Genomic DNA, 25,016 nt, shown 5'->3' with positions numbered 1-25,016 from the left:
GATTCCAGCGCCCATGCATATGCCACATCCCCATCTGAGCTCCCCTGGGCAAGTCTGTTTCCACTCGGGGTCTCCCTTTCCTTACTTTGAAGGATTTGGACTGACTGAGGTTATTCATTCAACAAACACTTCATGAATTATGTTGCTAAGATTCCCTTCAGGGTGACATTATGGAGATATGTGGATCTCTGAGATCAAGTGCTGAGAGTCACACTGGTAGCATTCTCATTTGGCTTGAAAAATATAAACGGACAGGTAGACTGACAGGTGTGTAACCCGGTGGATATTTCTCTTCCCCTAACCTCCGGCTCCATCCCACCCCCCTGCAGAGGCAAGAGGGGACAAAGCCAAGTGGGTGTTCACCTGGCCACTCATCTTCCTCCTGTGCATCACCATCCCCAACTGCAGCAAGCCCGGCTGGGAGAAGTTCTTCATGGTCACCTTCATCACCGCCACGCTGTGGATCGCCATCTTCTCCTACATCATGGTGTGGCTGGTGAGTGGTGGGAGCAGGGTGGACTGGACTGACCGGCCCTGCCCAGCACCTGGCAGAGATGGGAGAGCTACTGCTGTGCCCCCTTTGGCTAGTTACCTCCCTCCCTGAACTTGGGTTATTTTTCAGTAAGCAGGGGTATTGGCAGATGGATGCTCTGAGCTGTGATTGGCAGATGGATGCTCTGAGCTGTGATTGGCAGATGGATGCTCTGAGCTGTGATTGGCCGATGGATGCTCTGAGCTGTGATTGGCCGATGGATGCTCTGAGCTGTGATTGGCAGATGGATGCTCTGAGCTGTGCTCCAGGGACACCCAGGCAGACACGGTGTAGTACTTGCATGCCAGGCAGGCATGGGAGGTGGTGATGAAGCGTCACACCTGGTAGGATGGGCAGAATAATATGGTGGGGATGTCGTGGACTAGGAGTCAAGGACTGGGCCTGAAACCTTCAAGATGCCTCTGTGAAGAGCTCCAGAGGACTGGTCACTAAGCCCTCAGCTTCTCTAGAGTCCCAGGGGAATGTGAGGGAGACTGACTGGGGTCAGTGGGAGATGAACACAGACAGCCCTTTTATGCCTCTTGCCAAGGCATGTGTCTGTCCCCTTTCTAAGGTTCAGGCACATGTATAAGCTATATATAAACTCTCTTAGTCCTCATAACAACCATTTTGATTATGCCCGTTTTACAAATGGGCATAGAGATTGAGTGATTTGCCCAGTTGGTTACACGATTAGCATCTATTACACAATTAGTTACATCATTAGTGAGTTCTGGGTTGGGATTAGAACCCTGAGTCCATGATCTCAACCACTCTCTTGAACTGCCTCTCAATTTGTTGCTGGAATATTTAGTGCCGTTTGGATGGAAGTTTTGCAGGTGGAGAGGCATCGGCACAGCTTCTCGTCAGCTCCTCTGGCCACGTGTCACAACTCTGTACAGACCTTCACTGGCTGGGCCAGGCCAGCTGGAGCACCCACCCCTTGCTCTGTGCACCGCCTGTAGGGTCCTTCCTCCCCTCCTCCTCCACTTCCCCCTTCTCCCCTTCTCTTCCCCCTTCTCCCCCTTCTCTTCCCCCTTCTCCTTCTTCTCTTTCCCCTTCTCCCCTTCTCTTCCCCTTTCTCTTCCCCCTTCTCCTCCTTCTCTTCCCCCTTCTCCCCCTTCTCCCCCTTCTCTTCCCCCTTCTCTTCCCCCTTCTCCTCCTTCTCTTCCCCCTTCTCCTCCTTCTCTTCCCCCTTCTCTTCCCCGTTCTTCCCCTTCTCTTCCCCCTTCTCCCCTTCTCCCCTTCTCTTCCCCCTTCTCCCCCTCCTTTCCTTTCTTCTCCCCGTCCTTTTCTCACCTTTCCCTTCCCGTTTCCCCTCCCATTTCCCCTCCCCTTGCCTCCCCGCCTCCCCTTCATTCTGCTTGGGAAGCACAGGACCAGAGAGAGGCGATGTGGTTGTAGGACGGCTGCATCTCTATTGTGAAGCTCACCTGTCAACCATTCATACCTTAGTGGGGTCCGTGTAGTCTTTCCACTCTAACACCTGATGCCAGCTGCAGAAAAGGCAAGTGAGGCACAGGGCCACCAGCGCCCTTGACTGCAGAGGAGCAGTTTGGTGGGGACAGATGGGTGTGGGGTCACATGGCAGTGGATTGCAATCCTAGGTTTCCCACTTAGGATCCAAAACCCGTAGGCAGGTGAGTCAGAGCCTCTGAACACTGTCACCCCCACACACAGTCATCCCTGTCTAACGAGGCTGTTGGGAGAATGAGAAGTCCCAGGGCAGGCTTCATGAGCTGAGCTGGCCGCGTAGACGATGGCTCATAACTGTAAATATCAGCTGCTTCCACCGTGAGGTGCAGCCAACACTGACGGCTCGATGCTTTAGCAGATGAAGGTGAAAATCCCCACAGATCCTGGCTGTGTGTGTGTGTGTGTGTGTGTATTTCTGTGTGTGTGTGTGTGTGTGCGTGTGTGTGTGTGCGTGTGTGTGTGTGTGTGCGTGTGTGTGTGCGTGTGCGTGCGTGTGCGTGTGTGCGTGTGTGTGTGCGTGCGTGTGCGTGTGTGCGTGTGTGTGTGTGCGTGTGTGTGCGTGTGTGCGTGCGTGTGTGCGTGTGTGTGCGTGTGTGCGTGTGTGCGTGTGCGTGTGTGTGCGTGTGTGCGTGCGTGTGTGCGTGTGTGTGCGTGTGTGCGTGTGCGTGTGTGCGTGTGTGCGTGTGTGCGTGTGCGTGTGTGCGTGTGTGTGCGTGTGTGCGTGTGTGTGCGTGTGTGTGTGTACGTGTGTGTGCGTGCGTGTGTGCGTGTGTGCGTGTGTGTGTGTGTGCGTGTGTGTGCGTGTGTGTGTGTGTGCGTGTGTGCGTGTATTTCTGTGTGTGTGTGTGCGTGTGTGTGTGTGCGTGTGTGTGTGTGCGTGTGTGTGTGCGTGTGCGTGTGTGTGCGTGTGTGCGTGTGTGCGTGTGTGTGTGTGTGTGTGTGCGTGTGTGTGTGTATTTCTGTGTGTGGGTTGGAGTGGGGGAGGAGCTGAGCTGGAAATGGCTACTATCCAAACTTAACAGAAAGGATGAGAAAGGTAAGGAAAACTGTGCCTTAAACAAATTGAATTCACAAACTTAAAATTTTCCAAGTGGGGTTAAAGGCCAGCCAATCTTTACATTTGATTTTTTTAAATCCAGTGATTTGTCTTGTTAAAATGCATTACCAAAACAACATTGCAGTAAAAAAAAATAAAAATTCATGACATTTGAGTGTGTATGAAAATTAGGGAAGATCAAATCATTGCATGTGTGAAATTTTTTCTTCTCTAATTACTGCAAATACCAGTATTATTAAATCAGTTCTGCTAACTAGCTGTGAGGTTGGACATTCATTAATTAGCCATGAGGTTGGACATTTACTAATTAGCAGTGAGGTTGGACATTTAATAACACACCCACCATCACTTTCTTTTTCTTTTTGTGACAGAGACAGACAGACAGGGAGAGAGATGAGAAGCATCAATTCTTTATTGTGGCACCTTAGTTGTTCATTGATTGCTTTTTCTATGTGCCTTGACTGTGGGGCTACAGCAGACCGAGTGACCCCTTGCTCAAGCCAGAGGCCTCGGGCTTCAAGCCAACAACCTTTGGGCTCAAGCCAGCCACCATGGGGTCCTGTCTATGCTCCCACGCTCAAGCTGGTGAGCCTGTGCCAACCCGGATAAGCCCGCGCCCAAGCTGGCGACCTCGGGGATTTAAACCTGGGTCCTCCGTGTCCCAGTCCAATGCTCTATCCAGTGTACTACTGCCTGGCTCCCACCATCACTTCTTAAAGCAGTCTCAGCACATGGTTTGGCCGGGGGATGGGAAAGCCACCCTCCTGAGGCCCTCTCACCTGTGGTTTGGAACACCACCTTCCCTCAGTTTGGGGGAACACAAGGGAGCTCTGACTGCAGAAAGTAGTCGAGTGCCACATGGGAGACTCGTTTCTGCCCGAGCGCGATGTGCCAGCCCAGCCCTTGGTGATGCATTGCTCTCACTCTGCCCTGACGGGAGGGCCAGGGCGTCGGGACGGCCCACCCTTACCCCCAGCATTTATCACCTCTCTCACCCCTGAGGTTTTGAGGAAAAAAATTTTTGAATGTCTTTGTCAAAAGGGAGGGACATTTGAAATGAGTCATCCTGTCTGGCACCCTGGCACAGCTGGGGAGACTGAGCAAAGAAGTCTGAGAGCGTCTGGAAGAGGAAGCACACACACGCGCACGTGCCCCTGCGTTCACCCAGGGACACACACACACACACACACACACACAACACCTTCCTTCCTTTCGTCCTCCCATCCCTCAGTTCTTATTTCAATGATTTAAGAAAGAAAATGGAGTCATGCCCAGTGACATGAAATAACCCGGCTCCTGATTTCATGCTGCCTGGTGTCACCCATTAAACACGCGTCAGCCACAGCCGGCTTCTGCGCAGAGCTCTTCGTGGCCAGCGTGGAGTGAGCGCTGATGGCCAGCCCTCCTCAGCGTGTCCTCGTGCACAGCCTGGAGCAGGCCTGGCAGCGTGTGCTCTGCCCTGCGCCCTGAGAAAACAATGCCCCCTTTCAGGGGTGGGCGTCTTTATACCCCTCTGCAAAGCTGTTCTGGGACAGAGGCTGTTTTTCTTCCACACGCTCTGGCTGCATCAAGGACTGAGGTTTACACTTAGAAAGCTCTTCATCTGGGGCTCCTAGAATCTTGTGACTCTGGTCACCCTCGTTTTCTCTGTACCCACGGAGTGTAAGACCAGTGATTGAGAGAGAAGGGAACCTAGCCTGGGAACATCCTCCACAGGCCAGCCACTGTCACCTCACACTTTCTCACTTTAGTCTCATTAGCAAGCCCATTTTACAGATGGGAAAGCTGAGACTCAGGCGCAAGCCAGTTTGTCTTAAGTCACACAACCGTTTGCTGGGATTGGAGCTATCAGCCAGGTTGTGAGGAACCCTGAGAGGGGCCACTGTTCCCATTTTCTAGACTGGAGGCAAGCGGGAGCTAATGGGTGTTTTGAACGGGGTTGTCCAAATGCTTCTAGGGTTTTCCATCTGGCTGTCACTCGGGGCCATAACTCTCTCTCAAGTGCCAGATGTTTATTAGAAAAGCACATGCTGTGCATCAAGATCCTCAAAAGCCTGGAATTCATGACCCACTGCTCACCAGCTTCGTGCCCACAGACATTCTTACTTAACCTCTCTGACTCTCAGTTTTCCTAGGCAGATGATGGACATAATAATAGTGCCTTTCTCACCAGTGAGTGGTAAATAATAAGAGAACATGAGATTGGCCCTGGCTGGTATGCTCAGAGGTAGATCATCAGTCCAGTGTGTGAATGTCCCAGGTTCAATTCCCACTCAGAGCACACAGGAGAAGCAGATAGTCGCTTCTCCAGAGGGCAGAGCATCGCCCAGTACGGGGTTTGCCAGGTGGATCCTGTTCAGGGCCACATGTGGGAGTCTGTCTCTCTGCCTCTCAATAATAATAATAAATAAATTTTTTAAAAAGAGAGAGAACATGAAATTGTGATAGTAAAACACCTGTTAGCCCACCAGGTATACAGTGAGTGCTTGATTAATGTTACTTATATGCAGTGATATTTTAAGAGCCATAAAAGAAACCACCTTGGTATACACCAGCGAGGGATTGGCTAAAACTTTATAGCCCTACAGTGACATCTGTACATCAGTTTAAAATAACGTATATTGAATATTGGAGATGGAAAGGTAATCACAATGCACTATTACATGAAACAAATGTCGCAAAATATATGTTGATAGTATCATCTGATTTCATTTTTTCTAGTACACCAAGAAGGTCAAGGATATATTCTAAGGCAGTGGTTTTCAAATGTGGTTCCCAGATCAGCAGCCTCAGCGTCCCAGCCACCTGGGGACGTGTCAGGAATGCGACTTTGGGGCTGCACCCCAGACTTCCTAGTCGGGACCTCTGGAGGTGGGGCCCGGCAGTCTGCACCTTAACACACCCGCCAGAGGGTCTTCTGCATGTTCCAGAGTGAGAACCACTAGCTGGTGGGAAGTGTTAATGGTTAAAATTTTCATTTGACTTGATTTTCAAAACTTTTTAGAACAATGAACGCATGTTAACGCATGTAATCAGGAAAAAAGAACACTTAAAAGATGTTTTTAAAACGAAATTATAGCCCAGATTTTGTCCTCGGCTGCAGCAGAACTATGTTCAGACTGAAAGCAGGATAAGCCACGTTTCCCCCCTTCCCTGCAGGTGACTATCATCGGATACACATTTGGGATCCCCGATGTCATCATGGGCATCACTTTCCTGGCCGCGGGCACGAGCGTTCCGGACTGCATGGCCAGCTTGATCGTGGCGAGACAAGGTACCCGCCGTGCCTCGATGGCACCGCGCAGACCCCCACCCCTGCCCGAGTTACAGCTCGTGGCTCTGTGACCAGTAGTGGTCGCGTTCTGCTGTGGCGGAAACTGTGAGGTCTGCCATGCGCCCATACGGGCGCCTCCCGTGGGGAGAACGCTACCGAGATGAACTCCCCCGGGCCTCGAGAAGCATTTGCTTGTGGGCCGTTGTAGAAAAATGAACTTGTTCTGAAATCACCACTGTGAGATGGAGCAGGGCTGAAGCCCAGACTTCTTGTCACAAAGGACGTAGTGACGAGAACTGTTCTGGTCCCGGGAAGGCAAAGTGGGGATGTCCTATGCCTCCAACTATTTTCCTGTGCGTCTTCAAAGTTCTAGAACTTGTATTATGTTTTGATTTGTTCGGTGGTTTTTCTTTGGGGCTTATACAGCGACATGGGTTAAGCAAGGTGAGGAGTTACTTGTATGCTCCCTGATGGCAGAACAAAAAAAAAAGCGCTATTAAGAAGCTGTAAACAGCCACCTTTAATTACTGCTGCTTTTCTGCCGGGTAGGAGAGCATTCCAACATGGACTCCCACATCTTCCTCCACAAATGAAAGCTTGGAGGTATGAGGGGTGGGGTGGGTGACTAATGGAGTGACATCTGGGGGGGTTGGGGACAGGAGAAGAGAGAAACACCCAGGGAGAAAAATTGGCTTTGGAGATAGGAGAAGGACATTTTATTCCTTTGAGATAGAAGGAAGGGTTGATTGACTGGTAGGTCGGCCCTGAGAAAATGTGAGTTAAGCAGAAGGCACAGGTGGGTGTCATGTTGAGTGGTAAGCTGGAGCCTTGTGGAAATAGGGACACTCAGGAATGGCAGCTGAGGGGACTGGATTGAACAGAGTGACCTTTGACGTGAGTGCATTCATTTTGTGGAGGAGGGGGAAATTTCCCCTTTTCTAAGTTCTTCTCGCTGGTCTAATAAACTGACACAAGATAGATTAGCAAGAGAGAATAACCAGATTTAAGTAAGTGTGTACGCAGGGGGTGCTGTAAGACTGGGGCCCCAGGACACATTGGGTAGTTGAGGCTTCTGTGCTATTTTGAGCTGAAGGGGGGGGGACAGTGACCTCAAAGGGCAGGGAGACGATGCACAAGGAGATTTAAAAAAAAGAAAAGAAAAGGTTTGGTCAACAAATGTTTGCTGGGCCTTCTTTAACAATGGGACACAGAGGGGACTTGGACCAAGCAGGCTTTGCTGCGTTCCTCCCTGTCTGTCACACTAGTTCCTACTGAACGACAGAGGTCGATGAGGCTGACCCCCTTCCTAGAGTAGGCACTCTGCCCGAATTCTTTGAAGCAGTTGTGGGGAAGGCCAAAGGTTTTTCCTGAGTCTTCTGTTTCTTGAACATATATTTGGAGGTGGCAAATTCTGTTCCCCATCAGTTTACAAAAAAAAAAAAAAAAAAGGCACCACAACCAGGTGGCTTCAAACTACAGAACTGGATTCTCCCCCAGTCTGGAGGCTGAAGTTCACAGGCAAGGTGTGAGCTTGTGGCCGCATTACTCCAGCCTCTGCCAGCATCTTCATGTGGCCTTCTTCCTGTGGGTGTGACTGCGTCCAAATGTCCCTCTTTTTATCAGGACCCCAGTCATTGGGTTCGGGCCCACCCCAATTCCGTGTGACCTCATTTTAATTTGATCACATCTTCAAAGACCCTATTTGCCAATAAGGCCACAGTCACAGGTTCTGAGTGGACATGAGGGGGCACTCTTCCACCCAGAATAGTGAGAAGGAGAGCCAGTGAGCACTGAGGGCCTGGCTGACGTCCTGGTGGCATGAACTTGGGTGGGATTCAGTCATACCAGCTCCAGCCACACATGGACGAGAGAGGGTGTGTCCATCCAGAGCTGTGGTTCGCTGGGGGACACGACGGAAGGTCAGGGGGCAAAAGAATGGGAAATTTCAGCAACTGGCCCTGGAGTCCAGGCTAGTGAAGGGTGGGAGGGTGACACTAGAAGGTTTAGGGCTAGGGCAGGAACGAGGGGCATCCTAGTGAGGTGAAGTCAGGGGCTCTCTAGGACCAGGAGCAGGTGGGGTTCTGAGGGAGGACATCATCTCCAAGTGGCTACTGGGGAATGCAGAAGCACAGACCCCCGGGAGCATGCGGCAGGGGAGGGCATGGATGGCTGTCATAAGGGTGGCACTGATGTGAGTGACAGGGGGCCCAGCAGACGTGGTTAAAGCAGAGGATCCAGAAGCTGCCGTCTGGGTCCACCGCCAAGAGCTGGAGCAGCACAGCATGTCCTGCCACAGGGGCCGCAGGCTGGCCCCCCTCGGCCATGCTGGCAGCTCCAGCTCGGCCGCGAGTGTGTGAGAAATGCAGGCTAGCCCCACTGAACTGGAATCTGCTTTTTAGCCAGACCCCCCAGTGAGTCAGGTGATCCTCAGATTCGGAAGTGCTGCCTCAAAGGGTGGCCCCTGGGCAGAGTGGGAAGTCCTGAGAAGCGCTTGCCCTGTCCTCCCAGACTCTGCGTACCTCCTGCCCCTCTGGTGCCTGTCTCCTCCCCCGGGGCGAGGGGCGGGGCCCCGGCAGCTGCGCGCTTCTGTCCGAGACTGGGAGACCAGAAGGCCGGTTTCCCAGAGATGCGCCCCAACAGGACTAAGCTGCCCTGCCCGGTATGGACAGTGCAGGCAGAGGGGGCAGGTGAGGCCCCCAAGGATGGCACTGTGTCTTGGAGGTCAGTCGATAATGACGGATGGTGATGGCAGCAGCCGAGGGGAGGAGGAGGTGACCTGGCTTATGCCAGCACGCCTGGTCGTTAATGCAGATGCGTCAGTCACTGAGATGCTCATGGGAGTTGCTGCAGCTTTTCAGGGTCACAGGCGTGGGTGCCTGAGGCGCTTCCTCCACGTGCTTTTGTCTGTGTGCCAGATGAGGACAGTGAGGTCGAGCTAGGGCTCGGTGGCCAGGGTAGGACAGATTTCAGCCAGCGTGAGTCTTCCTGGTAAGAGCTTGTTTTCTAACACCCCTCAAGTTATTGAGTTGCTCAGATGGAGTGGCCAGCACCGTGCTGGACAGTGGGCAGGAAGGAGAAGGGGCTGGCATGGCCCCGCCCTCTCCGATGCTTGTGGCTGGTTAGGAGAAAAACGAGTTCACCCTCCGGAAGCCACCAGGGCATAAGATCAGACACCCTTTCATTCAAGCCAAGGTTATGGGGCCATCGCCTGGACCACAAGTATGGATCGTAGTTCAGTGTGAAGGAGGCTGGCCCATTCGCAAACTTGGGCACGTCTCAAGCCTTAGTGTCATCATCTGCCACATGAGGACGGCGTCCCCTCCCTCCCAGAGCAACCAGGGGGTTAAGTGAGGTCTTTAGAACGTGGGCTGACACACCTGTGGGAGAAACACGCAGGGCCCATGAGCTTCCCAAGGCTGCTGTCCCCGAGTTTCCCCGCTGGGAGGAGTAAGCAATGGAAAGAAACACTGTGGTTCGGAGGCGGGGAATCCCAGATCCAGGTGTCAACAGGGTTGATTTTTCCTGGGGACTCTGAGGGAGTCTGTCCCAGGCCTGTCTGCCTTTGGCTTGTAGATGACCACCCTCACGTCCACATGACCTGCTCCCTGTGCTGTCTGTGCCCTAGTTTTCCCCTTTTTCTAAGGAAACCAGTCGCATTTGATTAGGACCCGCCCTGAAGACCTCATTTTGTTTATCTTTCTAAAGACCCTGTCTCTAAACAAGGTCACATGCTGAGGTGCTAGGGGTTAGAATCCAACGTACGGACCTTGGGGGTCCCCGTTCAGCCCTTACCCGGCCCCTGTAGACTTCATGAAGGGAGTGGGTGTCAGACCAGGAAAAGGGGTTTGGAAATGGGGGGCCTGTGAGGAAGGCATTCCCATCCAAGGAATAGCGCCAACAGAACCATTGAGGGAAAGAGCAGGGGTTTCCAGTGACCTGCCCCGAAGGAGCAACACGTGTCTATTTCCTCCTCCAGGCCTTGGTGACATGGCGGTGTCCAACACCATCGGAAGCAACGTGTTTGACATCCTCGTGGGACTCGGCATACCGTGGGGTCTGCAGACCATGGTTATCAACCACGGGTCCACGGTAAGTGGCTCTCGTCGCCTGAGTAAGCGAGAGCGACGCCGGGCGTGTGCACTTCACGGGAATGACAGCGGTGTTGGCCCTGCCCCAGCTGAGGGCTCTGGAGGACGCGCACCCCCTTCTCCTTGGCACCCTGGCACCCACTGCCCACAAAGGCTTCCAGAGTAGCCTGAGGGGTACCGGCAGGGGGCAGCCCGTGTTTGCCCAGCGCTCATCGGGTCTCCTGCCCCGGATCTCAGCCCACGAGCGGGATTGTCCCCTCCTGGTCCTTTCCCCCAGGCAAGCAGAGTCGAGACTTGAATCCACGGTTAGCGGATTGTCCACAGCCACGTGCTCGCCTTGAACACCCACCTGTGCTTTCCAGACGCGGGAGGGAGTAACCCGGAGCGGCTGGGCTCTCAGAATGGGTGGGCCCTGAAGAGCCCAGAGGTTCAGAGCACTTGTTTGCTTCCGTAGGTCAAGATCAACAGCCGGGGCCTGGTCTACTCCGTGGTGTTGCTGCTGGGCTCCGTGGCGCTCACCGTGAGTTTTCACGTTTTCAAAATAGAAGCCTCACACATACTCATGTCATCGGATTCTGCCCGGTCACTTACATGTCTCTGAAACCTCTCTTACTTCCCCCTGGCACTGAGGGACAAAGCTGAGGAAACATATAAATTCAGATACCCCCCCCAGACACAATTTGACCCGAGAATGTTGTCACCAACCACAACACTATCCCCTGAATGACTAAGACGTCACCAGAGGAAGACTGACTTTCGTCTTGCAGCCCGGTTTGTCTCCTGTCACTAGGAGAGAACTGCTCCCCCAGACCATCGGAGCTGGCGGGTGGGGGCATGATGGTCAGGCCTTGGACCTGGCACAGCAGTAAAACCCGGGTGTCCATACTGCACATGCCCAGGGCCGTGGGAAACTCTTTACGCCTGCTGATTAGCGCAGTCCTTACAAACGCCTCTTGATAGCATTCCCATTTTACAGAAGAAATCAAGGCTCAGGGCTTGAATAACTTGCCCAGGGTCACAGGGTTAGGAAAGGACAGAGCTGGGATTGGAACCCAGCTTGGTCTGTCCCTATAAGACTTGTGACATCGCACTGATGTAGTCACAATGATCCAAGCCTCAGGAAGCCTCGATTCAGGGATAAGAGCGAAGGTAGTCAAGGGAGGTGAGGGGGACTCTGGGAAGAATTTAGAATGAGGGTGTGTTCCAACCCATGTCTCCAAACGCACGTACAAGTAGAAAAGGTGGTCCAGGCTGAAGCTGGCCAGTCTGGGCCAACAGGAGCCTCGGAAGCTTTGCTGAAGAGAGCTGGGGACACCAAGTTCTGAAGCAAAGGGAGGGAACCAGCGAAAGACCCGACTTGTCACTAAAGAAGGTCTGGGCTGAGGAGGGCTCGTTCCCTGAGGGCAGCGGGTGTGTGTCCCTGGGCGCAGCAGGGCTGTAGCCAGGGCCCCGTCCTGCTCAGGGCTCGAGCTGATCAAACCGAGAATGTGCCTGGCAGCACCCCCGTGCTGTCACCCACATTTTGGAGGAAGTTCTAGGGTTCCTGCTTGGTATGCAGTTTCCTAGTGAAAAGGTCTTGTGTATTTATTCCCCTGCCCCGGGCCCAATCCTCACACTGTCTCCTGCCAGGTCCTCGGCATCCATCTAAACAAGTGGAGACTGGACCGGAAGCTGGGCATCTATGTGCTGGTTCTCTACGCCATCTTCCTGTGCTTCTCCATCATGATAGAATTTAACGTCTTCACCTTCGTCAACCTGCCCATGTGCCGAGAAGACGACTAAAGCCGAGCCGCCACCCCGCTGGGAGCCGTCCGTCCGTCCGTCCGTTCCTTCCGGACACGCTGGCGCCAGCAGCCTCCCTCCTCTCCCCTCCCCCGCCACAAGCCTTCTGCACGGGCAGCGCCGTCCGTTCTTTCAGACGCTGGAAGGAAGAGCCATCGTGGTCGCTGGTCACCAGCCAGGCTGCCGGGCATCCTCCTCCTCCTCCTCCTCCTCCTCCTCCTCGGACTGCTGCCACCCCCAAAGGGCGAGATTCAGGGGCCACTGTTTGAGCAGCTGCGCAGACCTCTGAGCTGCCGGTCCCGGGTTGTGGCGTGTGTCTCAGCTCTCTGGACACGTTGATCAGAAGCACTTCCCTGTGCTGTTTGTCTTTGTTCTGCGGCACCCTCAGAAATGAGGTGGTCGGCGATGGTGAGGTCCTCTGGAGCGAGTGCAGAATAGGAATGTTGTCCTCAAGTGTCCCCTCTGGGCAGATGGGGCCAGCTCCGTGGGCATCCTGGGCTGCGAAGGGCCCCCCCCCACCTCTGCTGGAGCACTCGCGGTTTGCAGGGGGCCTGGCCTCAACCTGCTGGGGGTTATGAGGCCACAACAGCAAGACATCCCACCCCCCTTCTTCTGGAAAAATTGGAAGAATGGAAACAGTCTTTTACTTTCTTTTTCTTTTTTTTTTCTTTTTACAGCAGAAGAGAGAAAACAAGAACACAATATTCTTCTCATTTTTATCAATGCATTCAGAGAATGAGCAATGAGATCTTAAAAATAAAATGTCCTATAGATCATCATACTTGAAAACTGTCATTCCGTAACGAAAGGACTGTGACGGGGACCAAAAGAGGTAACACTTAGGGAAAATGCACCCTGTGTGTATCGTGTCGCACGGACACTTGAGACACATGGTTTGGAACTTAGGAAAGTGAAAGACGAACATCTAAACGGGTGCTAATTCAGAGACACAGCGGAGATTGTAGTTTGCAGCCATACATTCCAGACCTTCCTGTGTGAGGCAAGGGTTTGTCCTTTCTTTGTTAAACGCTCTACTCTCAAAACCATCCTGTTGAAAGACCCAATTGTTTATACGCCCAACAAATTTCATAGCCTGCCGAGCTGGAATGAGTGTGCCAGAAGTAATGGTTCATGACAAGAAGAGGGATTTCCTGAAAAACAGCAAATTGCTCCCTGGCAATTGCTAGAACCCTAACTGGGAGTTTTTAGAGCTAAGTTTCTTGAACCTTATAGTTTGCTACATACACATGAAAAGCCAAGGATGGGAGTCCGATTCAAAAGAGATAGGAAAATATTAAACAGCTTTTGACTGCTTCCTAGCTCTCGACTATATATTAAAAAGGTTTACGAATGCAAACCATTTTGTGGGTTGTAAAAAGAAAGCACAATTAATTTTATATAGAGGTATTTTTATTTTTTTAATGTTTCTATTACAAAAGTCTATCGGATTCGATGCACTTTTAACATGGAGCTTTTTTGCACAGAAGACTGCGTGGGAATGACCCATGGTGGTGTGAGGGAAAAAGGGTTTTAGCAATTCACCAATAATCAGCCATTGGTGATGAGTTGAAGCCCAGTAGCTAATTCCTTCCTGAGACACAGAGGTTGTGACCCGCTGTGGGATTTGTGGCTGTGCTTTCAGGCTTCCTGAGTTTCAGAGGGAGGAAGTGTTCAAGCTTGTGGCCTTTAGGTTTGCATGAGCCTAAGATGGGCCAGAGCTCTGTCACCAGGCTTCTGTGCAGGACTTCCCATTAGTGTTAATAGGCTTCTCTTTATGTTTCTCCACCTAGGTATGAGGCTCAGTGGTCTTCAAGTTGAGGACAAGGGTGATTTTCCTAGGAAATGAGCTAAATGGGAGGCCCAAGAGTTCGTACAGGTTGTTATTATTCACTAAAAGTTTGATAGCCCTGGGACACTTGGTCCTCTTGCATAGCTAGTCTGTTCTCCTCAGTCTCACGCATTCATTGTGTTTCAAAGTGCGTCTGCCTCTATCTTTAGTCTCAAAACCCCTTTGATATAAATGGGGATTATTCTCCCTTTGAAAAGAAAATTTAATCTTGGAGAAGTCAAGTGACCCTAGGTCAGTGGCCAGTAAGTAGCAGGGCAGGGGCTGAGCTCCGGCTTGTCACCTGTCTCGGCTCAGCTAGTTGAATGGGTTGTCCATCTTGGGTGGGGGTGGGGGGTGCTTATGCCCTTGTGGTCGGTTTTTATTATTTAAGTTAAAACTTTATCAGATATTTAATTGACTCCTGGGTACACCAGCTCATATCCTAATATCCATCCCTGTCCAATGGCCCTACATTTTTTCTGATAAAGACCAAAACATATTTTTTTTAGCAGCTAAGTGCAGGCCACATGGCCCCAGATGGTGTTTCTGCTGGTGTCACTTGTCTGAACGCTTGTATAGTTTCCACAGAACACTTCCTAATTACCGGTTTCTTCCTCAGCAAAAGCCGTCGGAGACTATAAAGTACACAGCAATTGCAGTTTGAGACTAAAAAAATCATGGTTTTACTATGTAGAGCACTCCTAATTTTTTTTTTTTTACTGTAATGTGCCAATGTAACTCCTTTAAAGGATTTATGCATTTGTTGTACTTAGGAAACTATATATACACTGTAGCTGAAAAATTCTTTTTTAAATATTTTTCCATCACAAGCTTAAAGAATTGCTTGATTAATTAGACTTTCATTTTCAAATAATGCTTTTATCACTGTGCAGGAAGACTTCCTTTATTTTATTCCCAAAGCTAATTAGCTTGGGGTAATTACACTGCTACAAAAATAGGCAATTAAATAAAATAAACTTAGGTCTTATAATTGGGGGCAGAAAAAAAAAATGAACCATTGCACTCAGAAAACGTCTACAGAAGCAGGTGCGGGTGGTTCCTTTGATTTCTGGTTTGGGATTTGCCCTTCCCAGCTGAGGCAAGGTCCGGGTGGAAGGTGTTTGGTGTCGTGAGAACCTGGCCCTGATGGAAGGTTCTGGGTCCGCTGCAGTGAGAGCCTAATGGCTGAGGACACTGGGAGCAGGTCAGACGCATCCCACCTCTCCTGTAACCCCCATCCGCTGGCCTCTGTGCTTCCGGCCCATCCACCTGCGCAGACTTTGCTGCCCTTGGGAGTTTTCATCTGCTCCTTACCCCCCACCTGTTAGGGCTGCTTCTTGCTTCTTCCCGTCAGTCCCTTGCCTTTACAGACCTGCACAGCTGATAAGGATGAACTCTCCCCGAGTTAAACCAGGTGGGGTATGCCCATCGCTCCAGAGCAGTCTGCAGACCCTGACCAGAAACCCCCTCCTGGGCTGCCCAGGACCCAGGTCCCGACGGAAGGAACTGTCCCTCTTCCCTTTTGATGAGGATTTGTCAGCCGTGTGGCATCAGCGGAGCCCAGCGCTCAGGAACACCGGAGTCACACACAGGCTGGGCCCTGGGGACAGTGTGGGCCCTTCTTTCCTCCTGGGGTTTCTTCTCCCTGAGTCCTAGGGCCCCTCTCTGTCCTTCAGGTGGGCTGGACACAGGTGAGACGGACTGGGAGAAGGCGAGCTCCGTCCCTCCATCCCCCGTGTGGGATGGACTAGCAGGGTGCAGGTGCGGGGGCAGAGCGGAGTCGGCTGCCATGTTTGGGGCAGAGTCCAAGCTCATGCTGGCACTCCACAGGGACCCGTGGCGCTCCCCAGCCCTGCCCCTGAGCGGGCACCTAAGGCTGGGGTCAGTCTCTCCCCTGCCACCCCCACCTCCCCGTCCCTCGCCACCGGCATCCTCCCTGGCTGGGAAGGATGGCTGGGTTGTGTATGGGACAGGCTCCAGCTGATGCTTATGCTTGAACACCCAAAGAACTTGCCTGTTAGGGTGAAAATTTTCAAGAGATTGTTCCCATGTGCTGTGATTTAAGTATTCCCAGGTCCCTCAAATGCCCTCTGAACGTGATTTCCATGTGAGTCTTTCTCCCCCTGAGGCAGTTAGCAGGTGCATCTGGGCCCCTGAGATGGTCCACATCTTCACAGCTTCACTACCACGTCATGCCCATAGAAACATCCAGAAATTTCTGAAAATGCTCTCTGGGCAGTTCATGAGTGGCAGGTAGTCATCATCGCTCACCCCAACCCAACCCCACAGCCCTGCGTCCCTGGCCCCTCCTTCCCTCTCTCTATGTGGATTGACCCAGAGCATCTGGTCACCCCCCCGCCAGGTGTGAGCACTTACACTCTGGCTTTTTACCCTGCCGCTGAGCACCTGAGCCCCTCAAGGCTCCTTCCTGGTGGCTTCTCAAAGCGTGGGGAAGGCAAGGCGCCTGGGCACTGGGTAAATCTTCCTCATGTCCACCATGTGGGTGATAGAACGGGGCAGGGGGTCATTCTGTGGACCCAGCCCATAAGGTAAAGGCCATAGGTGGGATGCGGATTCTGTTGTTCACTATAAGCCTGGCCTTTTGCCAACCTGGCTTTGTCTGGGGCCCCTTGGCCGTGCTAAAGGGCACAGGTTTTTAAATGGCACCTAAGTGCTTGTATTTTGTTTCTTAATAAGAAAACTAAATTGGGACACTTGTTTGTGCTTAAGTACACACCTGGTAGCCAAAGAAGGTCCAGCCTGTCACAGAGCTGCCCAGCTTTGGGGGAAGCCCACATGAAATTGGGAGAAGAGGCACTTCCCTCTTATTCAGCCACCCAGATGCAGCTGTTTTTTTCTGTCACAACAGGGAAGACAGATGAGTGGTCTTTTTTTTATTTATTTATTATTATTATTTTCTTAAGTGAGAAGTAGGGAGGCAAAGATAGACTCCCACATGTGCCCCAACCAGAATTCACCTGGCAAGCCCCCTATGGGGCTACACTCTACCCATCAGGACTGTTGCTCTGTTGCTCAGCAACTGAGCTATTTTAGTGCCTGAGGCGAGGCCATGGAGCCACTATCAGTGCCTGGGGCCAACTTGCTCCAACCAAGCCATGGCTGAGGGAGGAGAAGAGAGAGATAGAGAGAGAGGAGGGAGAGGAGGAGAAAAGCAGATGGTTGCTTTTCCTATGTACCCTGACCGAAAATCGAACCCGGGACATCCACATGCTGGGTCAATGCTCTACTGCTGAGCCAACCGGTCAGGGCCCAGATGAGTGGTCTTAGAGCTTTGAAATTTTATGGGGATTTAAAGAATTCTAATGTTTCAATGACAAATGGCTCCCCAGTTCCATTCATCTCTGCTAAAATCTGCACACACACTGCTGGGCCAGTAGGTGGCTGTGCTGTGTGTCATCTTTTGTCTGAGTGTTTGTGAGGCTCCTCGTGGCCTCTTAGTGTCAGCATCCAGCAGTCTAGGTCGCAGACCCTTCGCACACTTTGCCGCAGGAGCTGGGAAGTCCTCTTGGCTGGTCTAGGAAAATGTCCGCTGCCTGAGCATCCTGGTGCAGAGCTGGGGGCAAGGAGAGCGCCCTTCACCTAGGGAACCCAGGTGAAAACCAGTCTTGGTTGTGTGGCTCTTCCATTCATTAGATTGGTGGGTCGGATTGGCTGCTCCTTGGTTAAAAGCTTGACCACAAATACGGGCATAGCCCACACCTCTTCCCACTGGTACCCTAATTCCAACAGTTGCTTTTTATGCAACAAGCTGGTTGGGACTTTTCCATAGTCAAAGCCAAGGAAATCCTTAGTCCCTGAGAAAGTATGAACCATGCCCGCCCCACCGCTGCAAAACAATTTTTTTGATTCTCTCAAGAGCGAGTATGTGCAGCCTTTGGCTTCCAGTTGCGTGGTTTGGCGTGATCAGCCTTTATGCCTGAAGGGAGGGTCTCAGATGACAGATCCCCCCTGCTCCCACCCCAGGGTGCCCAGGTCTCCAGATGAACATTCAGTCTCCTTCCACAGAAGGAGCAGGACCTTTCTTCCCACTGCAGACGATTGGGGTGTGAGCGCAGCAGCTCTGTTTTTCCAAATTAGATATTCTAATTTGTTTTTCTCTGGCCACTGGGGCAGCCATGCCCTCGTCTCCAGCAGTGCCCCTCGGAGCAGTAGACCATTTCCTGGAGCTTCATCCATGTGGCTTGGACTAAGCCTGTTTGGGGACTCAGAGGAGAGCTGTGACTGAGCCTCTGTGGCCCGCCCCTGGGGAGCTTCCTCAGGGAGCTGCCAGTCAGGACAGCGGGGTATTCAGTTCAGAGCCCACGCCCCCTGGCGGGGTGCCCCCGGCACGTGTGTCCCCTCCAGCAGCCGCCGGCCGGAGCAGTTGCTGGGTGTCTGAACACAAAGAGAGCCTTGATTACCCAGGGAAAAGAGAGGGCTGCCAGCCAGGTGGGGCCAGCCCAGGAGCAGAGGCAGGAGCTGCCAAAGAAGGGCTGGGTGAGAAGAGGCCAGGCACATCCCAGATGCCCAAGGGACAGGTTGGGCACCATGCCTGCAGGGCCGTGCGATCTTCCCGAGCCCTGGCCATGACCTACCGAGTAGCAAGCAGATAGAATCAGAGGGCTCTCCTGTCCAGAAAGAACTCCTTATAAACAGCCAAAACCAAGAACTTTTGGGGCTGTGACACATCACTGGAGTCCCCCACGAAGACATTTCTAGCATGCCGGGCTGAACTTTGCCATCTTTGTTCACTCTCTCTTAACGGGCAGAGTAGGAGCAATGAGTCGAATAGTTGTAAATAATAAATATATTTACCCCACTATTTATTTTTTCAATAACTGTGACCTCCTGCACTGTGAATGCCCTGTGATATGAGATTCTTAACTTACTAGAACTGTCATTAAATTTGAATGAATTGATATTATTGGTTACTACTGGCATGAGTTTATTTTTATTGTGAAGAAAAATCTAGGGTAACTATGAACTAAATCTTTATCGGAAACCTAGTCATCAGTATTGTAATGCAATATATCAAAACCTGTACGCTGTCAATAAAGTCACTGAGCGAAGCTGTCTTTCCCTACAGAGAGCTTCCGTTTGCAGCCCTGTTCACAGACACATACATATTTGCAACTTTTTGAAAGAGTTATTTATACTGGAATAGTAGCCATTTGAAACCATTGATATTTGCAAATTTAGAGAAAAAAAAAAAACTCTGAAAGGATGAAGGTTGGAGCTTTTTAATGGTCATGATCGGTAATGAATGAAACAAAGCAGAAATCTGGTAACTTAGCTAGAGCAAACCGATCCCAAATGACCCGACGCTTCTCTGCCTCCTCAGAAGGCCCGCTTGACGGGCCTGGGACTCCCGTAGTTACACAGGCCCCACACTCAAAGGGGCCCCGGGGCCTGTTGTCACCATCTTGAAATTCGTAATGATTTTTTTGAAAAGGGCGGGGGCAGCATTTTCATTTTCGCACTACAAATCATGTAGCTGGTCCTGCTCATTGGGAATAACGTTATGTCGCCAGCTCTTGGGTCGTGAGAAATTGAGATGAGGGGGGAGAGGTTCTGGTTAATTCCTTTACTCGACAAATCCCCTGAGCCCCAGCTGCCCTGAGTGTCATTCCGAACTTGAACCTGCACACGAATCACCCGGGCATTTTATTGAAAAGCAGATCCTGGCTCAGCAGGAATGGGGCGGGGCCAGGGATGCTGCATTGCTAGCAAGCCCCCGGGTCATGCCAGTGCTCCAGGGTCTGGCTGCGTAGGGAGATCGGTCCGACCCAAAGTAGAACCTGGACACCTGTGCGCCGGCTCACAGACTTGTCAGTCTGCCACCAGACGAGGACAGGAACCGAGACAACATAAATATATATGGCAATATAATAAATAATTTTATGTCTGCACATTTCTCTTGCACTTTTCTAGTCTTTTTTTTTTTTTTTTTTTTTTTTTTTTTTTTTTTTTTTACAGAGGCAGAGATAGACAGGGACAGACAGACAGGAACGGAGACAGATGAGAAGCATCAATCATCAGTTTCTCGTTGCACATTGCGACTTCTTAGTTGTTCATTGATTGCTTTCTCACATGTGCCTTGACCGTGGGCCTTCAGTAGACCGAGTAACCCCCTGCTGGAGCCAGGGACCTTGGGTCCAAGCTGGTGAGCTCTTTGCTCAAGCCAGATGAGCCCGCGCTCAAGCTGGCGACCTCGGGGTCTCGAACCTGGGTCCTTCCACATCCCAGTCTGACGCTCTATCCACTGTGCCACCACCTGGTCAGGCTCTAGTCATTTTTATTATACTTATAAAAGTATGAGTTCGCAATGAATTAGAATTTTTCTGATACAGGTGTTTGGAAAACCTCTTTCCCTCAGGTTCTACTTCAGGTGAGAAGCTGTGCTTTAGAGTTAGTCAGAAACCCTGTGTACTCACCTCCTGCCCGTTTAACCCTCTGAGTAGTATGAACGTTCATGCACGTCCTCGTGCCTCCTGACCATCCAGAGAACGATCGTAACAAAGTTTTTATTTTAAAAATGTGTAAGGCAACATTAAAAAAAAAGACAAATGAGCCCTGGCCGGTTGGCTCAGCGGTAGAGCGTCGGCCTGGTGTGCGGGGGACCCGGGTTCGATTCCCAGCCAGGGCACACAGGAGAAGCACCCATCTGCTTCTCCACCCCCCCCCCTCTCCTTCCTCTCTGTCTCTCTCTTCCCCTCCCGCAGCCGAGGCTCCATTGGAGCAAAGATGGCCCGGGCACTGGGGATGGCTCTTTGGCCTCTGCCCCAGGTGCTAGAGTGGCTCTGGTCTCGGCAGAGCGACGCCCCAGAGGGGCAGAGCATCGCCCCCTGGTGGGCAGAGCGTTGCCCCTGGTGGGCGTGCTGGGTGGATCCCGGTCGGGCGCATGCGGGAGTCTGTCTGACTGTCTCTCCCCTTTTCCAGCTTCAGAAAAATACAAAAAAAAAAAAAAAAAAAAGGCAAATGTATGTTCTTGTTTCCATAAGTTGCTTATCAAACAAATATGATTTTAAGTTAATAAAACTGTAACTGGAACTAATTTCATTTTTTGAAAAAAAAAAAAAAAAAAAACTCCCGGGGGTCAGCGAACATGAAAAAAACTCACTACTCAAAGGTTAAGATCAATCCACAACATGTGAAGGACTTTGTCTTGGTAATTCCAGTCCAATAAGCTTCGTGGGTCCTGCAGTAGCGTGCTCCTGATTCTGAGCATTTCAAACTGTCAGACACCTCCTAGCTTACCAAGCCAGCAAAACAGGACAGGCATTGTCCCCATTTCACAGATGGGGAAAAGGAGGTATGAAGAGCATATGTGCTGTGCACAGTGTCTCGGCTACTCACTGTGAGAGCCAGCCTTAGAAACCAAGTCTCCTTCCGTTTCCTGGGGCTTGCCAGACCAGACAAGGCAGCAGGGGTGGGACCCCCCAGGCCAGGGCCAGGTTCACAGGCATGCCACCTCTGTTGTCACTGAGCCTATGCTTAGCGATTCTCACACTCAGAAGGGCCCCATGCTTGGTTAAATGCCCTGCAGAAGCTGTCTTGAAATGTGCATAATTTTTAAACAAGGGGTGCACACTTTCATTTTTCACTGGGTCCCGTAGATCACATGGCTGGCCTTGCCCTAGCCCCCTGGTCGGCAAACTGCGGCTCGCAAGCCACATGCGTCTCTTTGGCCCCTTGAGTGTGGCTCTTCCACAAAATACCATGTGTGGGCGCTACCTCGATAAGGAATGTACCTACCTATATAGTTGAAGTTTAAGAAGTTTGGCTCTCCAAAGAAATTTCAATCGTTGTACTGTTCATATTTGGCTCTGTGGACTAATGAGTTTGCCCACCGCTGCCTTAGACCAAGGTCCCTGTGAGGGCCACCCCTGCAGGCTCAGCAGCTGAGGCTTCTGTGAACAAGACTCCGGGGAGGCAGAGAGACCACAACTTCCTCCCTGGTCCTCGACATCACCTTGTCCACGGCAGTGTGTGTCAGTGGCCACTGAATCAAACCAAACTTCCCAAAACACACCTCTGGGCACTTCTGCAGCAGCAGGGCACAGGGCAGAGGGCACTGAAGCGCCCACAGAGCTGGGCGTCTATTCTGCTCTGATAAAAAACCAATGAAGGGAAAAGTCAAGTCAATGAAAGGAAACTGACATTTGTCACCAGCTTTCCACTCAACAGACACCGTTTGCCTCCTTCTCTACAATCTTCCCGAGCAGCTGTGAGGTGGGTGTGCCTCCGCCCATCCTCCAGAAGAGGAAAGTTGGGCCCAGAGAGGATGAGAAACTTGCTTAAGGTCACACAGTGGGCAAGAGGGGGGCTGAGACGGGAACTGCACTTCGTGATTCTGAGGCAGCCAGAGCGCCCCTCCCCCTGGAACCCAGCCCCCCACCACACACACGCACACACAGCAGCCCTTTGAGGAAGTGAGTCCTCACCAGGGAATGTTCTGACCTGAGGTCCCAGCAGCCTCCTGCTGAGGGTGCACCTGTCTGCGGACGCCCCCCCCCCCCCCCAGGCGACAGCAGAAGCTGGGACCGTGACTGAGGAGACCAGCGTGGGACCAGGTTCTCTCTCACACTGACCGGCCTGGTCCCCCTCGGTCTCCCTCACGCAGAACGCCGGAGGACACCACACTTGGTTTTCAGAGGAAGTAAATATCCCCCAGAGGGAGAAGTGAGAGAGAAATAAATCACAGCCTTGCCCCCAAGTAGTTACAGATGTCCACTCTCTGTACAGAAAGACAGCTGAGGAGAGTTAGCAGGCGCGGTGCTTCCCAAAGGCAGGCCCTGAAGCTCTGTTAGGCAGGAACTCCTTTCCCCCGTCACTATCTGGATCGGTGAGTAGAGGCCCGCCTCCAGGAGTGAGTAGGGGCCCGCCTCCAGGAGTGAGTGGGGGCCCGCCTCCAGGAGTGAGTAGGGGCCCGCCTCCAGGGGTGAGTGGGGGTCCGCCTCCAGGAGTGAGTAGAGGCCCGCCTCCAGGAGTGAGTAGGGGCCCGCCTCCAGGAGTGGGTGGGGGCCCGCCTCCAGGAGTGAGTAGAGGCCCGCCTCCAGGAGTGAGTAGGGGCCCGCCTCCAGGAGTGAGTAGGGGCCCGCCTCCAGGAGTGAGTAGAGGCCCGCCTCCAGGAGTGAGTAGGGGCCCGCCTCCAGGAGTGAGCAGGGGCCCGCCTCCAGGAGTGAGTGGGGGCCCGCCTCCAGGAGTGAGTAGAGGCCCGCCTCCAGGAGTGAGTAGGGGCCCGCCTCCAGGAGTGAGTGGGGGCCCGCCTCCAGGAGTGAGTAGAGGCCCGCCTCCAGGAGTGAGTAGGGGCCCGCCTCCAGGAGTGAGTAGAGGCCCGCCTCCAGGAGTGAGTAGGGGCCCGCCTCCAGGAGTGAGTAGAGGCCCGCCTCCAGGAGTGAGTAGGGGCCCGCCTCCAGGAGTGAGCAGGGGCCCGCCTCCAGGAGTGAGTGGGGGCCCGCCTCCAGGAGTGAGTGGGGGCCCGCCTCCAGGAGTGGGTGGGGGGCCCGCCTCCAGGAGTGAGTAGGGGCCCGCCTCCAGGAGTGAGCAGGGGCCCGCCTCCAGGGGTGAGCGGGGGGCCCGCCTCCAGGGGTGAGTAGGGGCCCGCCTCCAGGAGTGAGTAAGGACCTACCTCCAGGGGTGAGTAGGGGCCCGCCTCCAGGAGTGAGTGGGGGCCCGCCTCCAGGAGTGAGTAAGGACCTGCCTCCAGGAGTGAGTGGGGGCCCGCCTCCAGGAGTGAGTAGGGGCCCGCCTCCAGGAGTGAGTGGGGGCCCGCCTCCAGGAGTGAGTAGGGGCCCGCCTCCAGGAGTGAGTAAGGACCCGCCTCCAGGAGTGAGTGGGGGCCCGCCTCCAGGAGTGAGTGGGGGGAGTGAGTAGGGGCCCGCCTCCAGGGGTGAGTAGGGGCCCGCCTCCAGGAGTGAGTAAGGACCCGCCTCCAGGAGTGAGTAAGGACCCGCCTCCAGGAGTGAGTGGGGGCCCGCCTCCAGGAGTGAGTAGGGGCCCGCCTCCAGGAGTGAGTAGAGGGCCCGCCTCCAGGAGTGAGTAGGGGCCCGCCTCCAGGAGTGAGCGGGGGCCCGCCTCCAGGAGTGAGTAGGGGCCCGCCTCCAGGAGTGAGCGGGGGCCCGCCTCCAGGAGTGAGTGGGGGCCTGCCTCCAGGCCTTCACTCACACCGTGGTCCCCCGACGAGGCCCTTCCCTTCTTTTGACCTGTTGAAATCCTAATCCAGAAAATCTCCAAAGAACAGGGGCTTAAACACAATAGGATTTTATTTCTCTCCCACGAGAGGATGCTCAGTTAAGGCTGATGTGGCTCTTCGTGGTGCAGGTGACCCAGTGTCTGGTATTGTGGCTCTGTCTTCCTCCGCATATGGCTTCTGCCTCATAGCCCAGAAAGGCTGTCTACCTTCATCTTGACTGCAGCCTCATGAGAGGTCTTAAGTCAGACCCAACCAGTTAAGCAGCTCCTGAATTTCTGACCCATGGAAACTGTAAGAAAGAGAGAGAGAGAGAGAGAGAGAGAGAGAGAGAGACTCACTGTTACTTAAAGCTATTAAATTTAGGGGTAATTTGTTATGCATCAATGGATAACTGATACATTGTGTATAACGGTTTTAACCTATTAGTCCATTTATTCAACTGTCTTGAGCCCCACCTTGGACACACACGATGAATCAGAAATGACGAAAGATGGCCTACCAGAACATGAGGCGTGCTTGGGGAGGGGGCGAAATCATGTGGCATGTGTCCTTGTCCTTGGAGCCCTTACCCCATCTTCACGCCTACTAGAGTCCCAGTGCCTGGCACGTAGTAGGATCTCTGCTTCTTCCCAGAGAACAGCTTCCATCTCCTGGCTTGCCTTCTGCTAGATGAGCCAACTTGGCGAGGATGAGCTGCTAATGCTCAATTATCTGGCCTCTTGTCAAAAATGTGGATTTGTTTCCCCGAGGTCACTGTTTCAAAGTCTCTTTCCATTCTCTCACT

The 25,016-nt window shown here is 52.7% G+C and overlaps 1 protein-coding gene across 5 annotated transcripts in view; it reads left to right on the top strand.

The window, feature by feature from the left end:
- The window catches only part of SLC24A4 (solute carrier family 24 member 4), a 171,328-nt gene extending 152,250 nt beyond the window's left edge, over window positions 1-19,078 (top strand). For all 5 annotated transcript variants that reach the window (XM_066273894.1, XM_066273893.1, XM_066273892.1 and 2 more), the window contains 5 exons: window positions 330-496; window positions 6,225-6,339; window positions 10,316-10,428; window positions 10,882-10,947; window positions 12,057-19,078. In XM_066273894.1, coding sequence (XP_066129991.1) covers window positions 330-496; window positions 6,225-6,339; window positions 10,316-10,428; window positions 10,882-10,947; window positions 12,057-12,209 — 614 coding nt within the window. In that variant the 3' untranslated portion in view covers window positions 12,210-19,078. The remainder of the gene's footprint in view (window positions 1-329; window positions 497-6,224; window positions 6,340-10,315; window positions 10,429-10,881; window positions 10,948-12,056) is intronic.
- The last annotated feature ends 5,938 nt before the right edge of the window (window positions 19,079-25,016 follow it).

The sequence above is a fragment of the Saccopteryx bilineata genome, chromosome 4, assembly GCF_036850765.1.
Source record: "Saccopteryx bilineata isolate mSacBil1 chromosome 4, mSacBil1_pri_phased_curated, whole genome shotgun sequence".
NCBI classification, from domain to species: Eukaryota; Metazoa; Chordata; class Mammalia; order Chiroptera; family Emballonuridae; genus Saccopteryx; species Saccopteryx bilineata.
Note: the sequence above shows the minus strand (reverse complement) of the source record. Positions and strands in the feature narration are given on the sequence as shown.